Source organism: Musa acuminata, chromosome BXJ2-11 (genome assembly GCF_036884655.1).
Source record: "Musa acuminata AAA Group cultivar baxijiao chromosome BXJ2-11, Cavendish_Baxijiao_AAA, whole genome shotgun sequence".
Lineage (NCBI taxonomy): Eukaryota > Viridiplantae > Streptophyta > Magnoliopsida > Zingiberales > Musaceae > Musa > Musa acuminata.
Genome location: NC_088348.1, coordinates 1,851,860 through 1,860,921, shown reverse-complemented (window position 1 = coordinate 1,860,921; position 9,062 = coordinate 1,851,860). Strand labels below are relative to the sequence as shown.

The 9,062-nt window shown below is 40.2% G+C and overlaps 2 protein-coding genes across 2 annotated transcripts; both read right to left on the bottom strand.

Moving 5' to 3' along the window:
• Nucleotides 1-137: 137 nt before the first annotated feature.
• LOC103970232 (uncharacterized) lies at nt 138-4,920 on the bottom strand. The gene is made up of 8 exons (XM_009383927.3): nt 4,619-4,920; nt 3,748-4,211; nt 3,585-3,657; nt 3,381-3,461; nt 3,203-3,266; nt 1,274-1,361; nt 1,057-1,141; nt 138-336 (listed from the first exon to the last, which is right to left on the bottom strand). The coding sequence occupies exons 1-8, from the start codon at nt 4,733-4,735 to the stop codon at nt 298-300; spliced, it is 1,011 nt and encodes a 336-aa protein (XP_009382202.2). The 5' UTR covers nt 4,736-4,920; the 3' UTR covers nt 138-297.
• A 1,377-nt stretch (nt 4,921-6,297) lies between these two features.
• On the bottom strand, nt 6,298-9,054 carry LOC103970844 (plasmodesmata-located protein 2-like). Its single transcript, XM_065133925.1, has 4 exons — nt 8,914-9,054; nt 7,506-8,833; nt 6,996-7,100; nt 6,298-6,891 (listed from the first exon to the last, which is right to left on the bottom strand). The coding sequence occupies exons 2-4, from the start codon at nt 8,338-8,340 to the stop codon at nt 6,884-6,886; spliced, it is 948 nt and encodes a 315-aa protein (XP_064989997.1). The 5' UTR covers nt 8,341-8,833; nt 8,914-9,054; the 3' UTR covers nt 6,298-6,883.
• Between the last annotated feature and the right edge of the window lie 8 nt (nt 9,055-9,062).

Below are 9,062 nucleotides of genomic sequence, written 5' to 3'. Positions count from 1 at the left end.
GATCGCCTTATGTGTCTATCGGCTGCTCTTAGGGTGAAGTATGACATGGTATGCTGCACTCTGCTCGCCATCAGCGAAAGCCTCGGGCAACATGCATCAAACAGTACAGTCACAGCAAGCAAATGTAGCAAAGGGTATAATAGAGAACACGAGATGGATAAATTTCAAATAGAACAAACTAATCAAGGTAATAATACAACATATGATGTGTGTCGGGACAGTAAATAATGCAGTAATGCAACCCATCTTAATAAAAGAATAGGAATAAATAATTAGTACTGGCGTCTTCACCCCCATTTAGGCGAGATAATGAGATGAATGCGCAAAACTCCACAACTGCAGCAACGTGATAACAAGAAACTTAGATATTAAGACAACATTTCTTAAAGTAGTCAATCTAAAGAAAAAACACAAAAAATAATGAACAGATAAAAGAGATTAATGTATTCAATTAGCATAAAAGAACTCATTCTGGGAGTAAGAGAGCAATAATAAGATTATTATTCTTTCTTTGGCTCGGCCTTCAAACTTCAAGCAGCTAGTCAAGTTCTATTGCCACGAGATATGTTACCTGGTGGAAATAAGGGTCATTTTTAATCATCATAATGATCATAAGAATAGTGTGCCATCTCATAGTGTCTTCTATTTCTATTATTTGTTGTCTCCCAGCTTTCCCTCTACTTTCTCTCATTTTACCCTTCTTTTAACTCCCTCTTGACTTCTTAATTTCTTCTTTAGTTTGGCTATCTTTCACCTGGAGTTGTAGAACTTTTGCAATACTCTTTTGGATCTAGGTTCAGTAATGAAAAACCATTCTGTCTGAACGATCATTTTTGACCAAACGCAATATTTATCAAGTACATATAATTTTAGCATTTGCATGCATAGCCTTTTAAGTAATATGTAACATGGCCAAAATGCTAAAAATTTGCATGCATATTATACAATGAACTGGCAGAAGCTGGGTGCTCGGATGAATAGAAGGTAAAGGCAAATAACAAAACCAATGTACAGGTTTAAGACATCAAACTAGATTACAGGTTGTTAAATATTTACCTCAACATTCTTCAATTCAAATTCTGGACTATGAGCCAAGCATAGGCTTCCAAATGTTTCACATGGGCCACTAGTTCCATGTAACCTTTTCAACAAAAAATGTAAAGGCAATAGTTATTCCAAAAAGTTTATTCATCTTAGGAGGTATTATTATACATCAAAACATGAACCGAAGATTCAGTATTTACGAAATAGAAGCTGAATGCACATTACTTACAAATCTTCATCAAGAGATAATGCAAAATGCCCACCCCCACCAAATGCTAGCATATCATCCAAGCACAAGTAGTAGAACCTATTTGTGCCTGCAAGCAATGGCCCAAGATTGTATACTTGCTTCAGTTCATCTTTATCAAAATATGCATATTCCACTTTGTACGTTGTTCCACACTATTTGATGTCAAGTAACTTACAATATAATTTCTAAAGCAGAAACCATCCAAAATTTAAGAGGTCATAAACCATGATGTTATTTAATATAAGTTCCAGGAAGTATAAATAATTAGATATCATAAAGACTGTCAAATCTGATCATGTGTATAAAACAAAGCTGTCAGCACTTGGCCAATAATTATTACACATTGATGCACAAAATAACCTAGATGTTGCAATCCTAAAAGTAACTCGATCAGCAACCACAATAAAATAGCATACATACATATATATATATCTTTGTGAATGCAAAGAAGGAAAATAGAGATTAAAATATATTCATATAGTAAAAGAATGGGCAAACGGTGTGCTTTAATTATAAAATTTCTGATCAAGAATAACCAGAGGAATACATGACCAGAATACATTAGAATTAGCGATCCATATCTTGGACATTTTTTCCTCTATCCATAAACTACATGTGGAACGAAAAATTGTATTCTTAAGCTTTTCTATCCTTGATTCTGGGCATAAAATTGAATCATACCGAACCGTCTTTGATGCACTTATATAAGGTAACAAAAAAAATATTCTATAATGCACTTATGTGAGCAAGTAATTCTTTACTCCAAAGCAGACAATAATTCAAAATAGATTGGACATTTCTACAATAACATGGTGACTGCTGAAGAAGCACTCAAGATTATCACACCACATGGTCAACAAAATAGATGTTTCTTCACAAACCAATGCCCTTCTACTCCAATTGAAATTCAATTTTCCAACCAGTAACTTCTAGTCAAACACAACATTTTTGAAATCCATGATCTTAGTGCAGCATCCAAGGGTTTGTACCTAAACATATCTACAAGGTTGGTTCAGTAAAAATTATCACATCTGCTGATAGATGTAGCGTGGCTTCTGACAAACTTCATAATTTCATTACTACATACAATTTTCCTTTTTGCTAATTTCAGAGGCTCATGGACCAAACTTTCTCAAGATTGCATTGCTACCGAAGAACTCTTCAGACATAGCTCCAATTGGCTACTAGATAACAAGTAAACCAATTAGGACTTTGGATTTTACAAATTGAACAGTCTCTACTAAATTAGACAGACCTATAAGTTGAACAGAAGTTCTGTTAAAAGCTAAAAATAATCCAGATCCTCATAAGTGAGAAGAAATTCATCCGACAGAACTATAGCGGATTGAGTTTGACCCTCTTGTGCCTCAGTTGTCCTTGTTCCATTTCAAAAACATGTAAATAGCCCCAAATTATATCATGCTGTTCATGGTCTAAACTGTCAGCAGTAAGACATGCCTTTCCTGCTAGGAAGGGATGAAAAGAATAATGACAAACATCCAGGATCAACTCACCAATTGGGTCCAAAAAATTGCCAGCTCTGACATTGGTAGAATTGAATACCATTGCAAGTAAATCAAATTGCAAAATTTCATGTGTTGGTCAACAGAAGAACAGAATATGAAGGTTTAGATCTTTCTTTATTGCTTAATTAAATATGATTAGTCAAGACTAGACAGACTTGTAAATTATAACTGACCTATATGCCACTCCCGTCATATAACATTTCCATTTCTTACGAAAACACATTTACCAGATTCTGATAAATCCTACTAGCATCATCTGATACAACAACAAAGGTCCTTATATCATGGTCTTAAGAACAGTTTGGCAAAGATAAATGATTGTGTTAAACATTTACTGAGGAGGTATGCAATCATATACAAGTGAAATAATGAAATTAATTACCCGTTGCTCTAAAGAGCCTTGGTTCCCCATAAGCTGTAGTGAATACAAACGTTTGACTTGTTCCCTGCTCACTAACATTGTGATCTTAATCAAACTCGAGAAACAATGAAGGTTACAGAATTATAGAACAAATTTACAATAAGATGCACATTGTTGTGATGAGTTTGTAGAGTGTTACTTGGTAATTTCTTTTAGCTGTAGGCTTCAAAGGACTATCCAAAAGGCCACCAAATACAGCACCTTGCATATCTCCAACAATCTAGCAAGTAAAAAAGAAAACCATCACAAAAAACTATTCTTCAAGGTGAAACATTTGAATGGTTGCAATATCAGACAAGGATGAGTGACAATCAAAGACTGAGAGCAGACAAGTACAACTTACTAATAGACATGGCCCTGGATGGTTCACACTGTTACGAAGAAGTGTTCGAAGCGATATCCCATGTTTCCATGTGCTGCCCTTCAATGGAGAAAGCAATCATATATCACAACCAATAAGACTATCATATAGCCTCTCGGCAACAATAGGATTCATAACATCTTACCTATACAAGAGAACCCATTGGCATCCTTTCACTATATTAGGCAAACATGACTGGAAAAACTCAAAAAGATCAGCAGACATAAACGTAGACTTCTCTGTAAGATAAGAAAGATATTCGCCGGGGTCATGTGTGATGGAGGTTTCATCAAGAACGCGAGAAACATTGACAAGCCTTTTCGGGAAATGATCCATGTTTTCCTTTGTACTCTCAGGCAATTCTTCACTCTCAAATCCCGTTCCACTTTCCTCGGGACAATCAGATGGTCTATCTTTCTGCGCAAGACAGTTGGTTTTCCATCTTCTTGGAAGTGAGCTATGTGAAGAAAAATTTACACCACGCCGCCAATTTGCAGGTGAGTTTTGCGCATTCGCATCAACAGCACAACTTGTTGAGTTCGGAAACGATAAACCTTGTGAAGAGTGAGAAAATTTCTTTGGAGACACATATTGTTGTGAAAACATTTCCTACAAAAGAGAGAGAGAGAGAGAGAGAGAGAGACATGATTTCAACGCATTTAGATGATGCAATGTCGTAGCATGTTAAAATCCCGACCAAGAAAGTTCAAGAAAATTCAGATCTGTAGTTCACGGTATCTTTTAAGGACGATCCATCGAATCAAACTTCCAAGAAATTGATCCCAGCAAACAAGGGGCGGCGTACGAAACAGATCAAGAAACAAGCGCTACAAGAATACACAGACACCAAATGGGACTCCAACGGAATGTGCAATCGGACTCCAACAAGAACAGATCCGATCGGATACACCCACAAAAGGGTACAACGAGAGCATCGAACCTTAACAAGAACAGATCTAATCGCTTCGAGGAACCGGAAATCAAGAAAACGAGAGGGCGAGATCGAGCGGAACTACCTCAGGCTCCGACGAGGCGACCGGGGAATAATCTGCGGATGCAGAGGAAGGAGACGAGGGTGAGTCGGCGAGGAGCCGGGAGAGCTTCGCGGCCACCTTGTCTTTCCATGAGATCATCGCGGCCGGTGGCAGTGCCAAGGGGGAATCTCGGGATCGGAGCTTCAACCCTAACCGTAGATCGGGAGTCGATACGAACTTCGAGGACGCGGCAGCAAGAGAGGTGGCGTTCGTCGATGCTACGGTCCGTCCCTCGGCCGCTCGGATTGTGGGCACATAAATGCAAGGCGTGTCGTATAGAACGGAACGGAAAATGGGGACGGAAACGGTGAACGGCACGAGACGGCGTGTTTCCCAAAATACGCCTACGAAACGGACGTATTCGTTTCCTTTGTTATTGTTGACGTTGGTTGGTTAGCTTACGCGGTGGCATGCACGAATGGAAACAGAGAGCAATCTTGACTGGGAACCGCGGCATGCCCAAATTTATCATTTCAGATCCGAATCCGAAATCGACTTCTTTTTTTTGTTTTGATAATCTACTTATTTATTTATTTATTTTTAAAAAATAAATAATAAATACGAGATTTAAACTTAGTATTAATTAAATAGAGAAAGAGTGGGGTGCTAAATCTACCATAAGATGTGTGCATGCATCCGTTCTTGGAATGAACCCAACAAATTATTGTGTGTCTCACAAAATTATTAACATGAGGCAAGTAAAATTATTTACAACTTTTAATTAATTTGTGAATCTAAGTTAAATTAGTCTTTTTATTTTTCATCCTTTATTTTTGTCTATAAATAAATAGAACTTTAGAGACTAAAGATCAAAATAGATATATCTTTTTCAGATAACATTAGGTATACATTATAAAACTAGATCTAATTATATTTAATTTTAATTTTAACATAAAAAATTATTTTCATATTTAATATAATATATTACAAATTTTAAGCTTACACATTTTATAAGTAATGATGTCGTAATTAACCTAGAAAACTCTAAAAGAAGAGTTCTATGTCTTAAATACAACAAATGAATTAATGCACACAAGCATCTGCGCGAACAAATTGATCATTTTAGTTATAATAAGAAAAGCAGTGTATTAGATCATCCACAAGTCATTTGCACAACAACAAATCAATTTTTACATTTATATTGTCCCGTTAAAAATGGATAAAATTATTTCTTTTTTAATATAATTCCTAGGTCGGATTTGAATATTATTGTAAACACATTGTCATTCCACTTTTTTTTTCCACGCTATAATTTAATTAAGATTAATTATAAATTATTTTATATAATTAATTATTTTAACATCTCAATCCTTATATTTTCAAAAATTACATCGAGATCCTTATATTTATGAAAGTAAAATATTTAATCTCATTTACTACAAGATTTACTACTAAACATATGTTGGCTTTACCTTCGATTTACCATTGAGTATATTTTCGTCAACAATATCGACAACATGAGAAAACACTAAACTAAATATTTCACTTTCATAAATATAACAATCTCAATATAACTTTTAAAAGTATAAGAAACAAAATACTAAGAATAACTAATTATAGAGATGATCTATAATTAGCTTCTTAATTCACTCTTCTCTCTTCATTCATCGATCATCGACTTCATCAACTAATTGCAAACATATCAAACAAAACATAAATAGTGCAGGAATCCACATGCTGGCATCGTCTAATTGCAATCATCAATCTACAATTTAAGAAGTTAAAACTCATGCAAAGTGACTTACGTAGACGGTGCAGTTCAAGTTCCAAAAGAGTATATATAATAGTCACTGATCTCCAGTAAACAGAGCACACAAAGGCCCATCTCTCTGGGACCGAGCAAACAAGCAGTGGGAGAGAACCGAAGAACTGAAGGTTATCCAGCCTATGTTTTCTGTCGAGAATATTCCCTTGAATCTGTATAGGGTTACATCCCTCCCTACCCAGAGGCAGATGTACATAATGATGATGATGAAACAAAGAGCATCTCCTTACAGTGAGTCAGTGCAGATCGGATCCGACACATTATTCTCTCCCTCACATGGTGGATGACACCCATGCGAAGAAAGGAATCAGCCAAAGGGAGGGCGGGCCTCTTCAGCATTCCATCAACTCTTACCAAAGGGACAAACATCCACTCCATCCCTCCTGTCCCTGAAGCCCAATGTTTCACAAGGACATCTTTCCCTCTCCATAGCCAAATTCCCAACAATTACTCCTCTGTTGCTTTTCTGCCACCACCAGTCCTCAAAAATCTGCAATCAATTCAACAGACCAGAGAAGTTATGTCACTGACACGCATGAAGCAAGCAACCCAAGAAACCAAAGAACCAATCTCTCTCTTCTCAGAGACACTTACCGTCCTTCTTCTTCATTACACTCCTGGCAAACAGCAAGCAGATCACCAAGAATCCAACCCCTGCTGCCCCTCCCACCACTATGGCCACTGTTTTCTCTGTTTGCCCTGATTGATACCCAACACCATTCGATTAATTACCATGTCTATGATAGATGAGAAAAGAAAGTATTAAGACTAAGAAGTGAATGCTTTTACAAAAAAAAAAAAGGCATTTCTACCTCTTTATCTCGTAAAAAGGAAAAGAACAAAGAAGAAATATGTAAGCAACTTCTTAACACCACAAGAGTTGAATAGTAAATAATCTCCAAGTTTATCCAAATATAAGATGAAAAATGGAAAGAATGCAGTAAGAAAGTAGTCGAATGGAATGTGACGTTGAATCCATTACAAGCTTTACAAGAAAAGCTAAGCTTGGAATCATATAATAACCAAATCCAAAGGGAATAAAGAAAACAGCTTTTAACCACAAATCAAACAAAAGAAATGCAAGGGAATGAAGGCAGCATTTACCCCCTCCGCCGCCGCCGCCGACTCCGCCTCCTCCGCCGCCGACTCCGCCTCCTCCGCCGCCTCCGTGGGGAACGCCATTGGCGTAATAGCTGTAGCTGATGTAGCATTTGTCGAGGTAGACTTGGCCGGAGGCGGCGCCGCCGCATTCCACTTCAGACTTTTGGACCGCCTGGGCGATGCACTCGCTGCAGTCGCCGGCGGAAAGGTCGCCTTCGCACTGCGCCATGGCGTAGACGGAGGCGTAGCTGGTGGCGTAGAACCCCTGGCCGCCGGCGACGCCGCTCTGGAGCTGGGCGAAGGCCGTGTCGCGCTTCACCTCGAAGCCGCCACCGCCGCCGCCGGAGCCGCATGCCTTGTAGAGCATCTGGGTGCCGGAGACCTGCGGGAAGCCGGAAACCTGGTACAGGGCGTAGCACCCGTTAAGCTGGACACGGGCAGCGGCGGCGGGGCCACAGAGGGACGTCCACATGGGGAGCACGCAGCCGACGCAGGCGGAGCAGTCGGAGGGGGAGAGGTCACCGCGGCATTGAAAGAGACCGAAGAGGGGCTGGCCGCCGACGGCCGAGGAGGTGGTGGTTTTGTAGAACTTGGCAGCGGCAGCTCGCGCGGTGAGTGCGGAGGAAAGGGCGGCGAGGGGTTGCATGTAGGCTGCCCCGCTGCCGGAGAGGGTCTGGTTGGCACAACCCTTATAGACCAGGGTGCAGAGGTCACCCGCCACGGCGGGGAGGAGAAGCGTTAAGGTTATGGTAACGAGTGGGAATGGGGTTCTGGAGATTCGGGGAGGAGAGGAAGAGTGGCGGTGGCGGTGGTGGTGTTGGGCTCTAGAGATGCCCATCGACTAGGGTTTACTCTCTCTCTCTCTCTATCCCCTACTTTTCTTCTTTTGCGGGTTCTTATTCTAATCCCCTCCTAGCTCTTCTAGGTCACCCTGCGGTGGGAGCGGGGAAAGAGACAGTGGGATCCCCTTTTACCTTTACAACTTTGCGTTGGGGACTTTTTCTTTCGACAGTGTATCGCGCTTTGGATGGATTTTACCTTCTCCACCTTTAAGCTTTAAGACTGACAATGGAGATTTGGAGACGATGGGGCGTGGTGGACGTGGCACGTCAACAGTGGGCACCGGATAGGGGCATATATCTCTGCGACGCCCGCCCGTGGCTTCGATTCAACTCCCCCCACACCCCTGGCTTTGCACACATTGGAACGCCCAGCACCGGATTTGTGACAATCAAGCACGTAAAGCTCAAGTCCCGTCACAATCGTCATGCCGTGAGCTCCTCAAATTAAACACGGCCATCCGATAGCGCAACAGACAAGTATTAACCGTCCTAGCATCATCGGGAAACATCTCAGAAGCTAATATTTTTCAATCAAACTAATTTATCCTTTGGACATCTTTCAACTATACCTGCGTTCTCCGTCCTGCTTGAAATGTGGGTATGGGACGCCAACCCGTGCCCTGGATTGCTCGACCCACATCATAAGCCAGTTTACCTACGAGCAACAAGTTGATAGAGAGATCAGGAATGTACCAAAGAAACTACATAAGCCACCCAG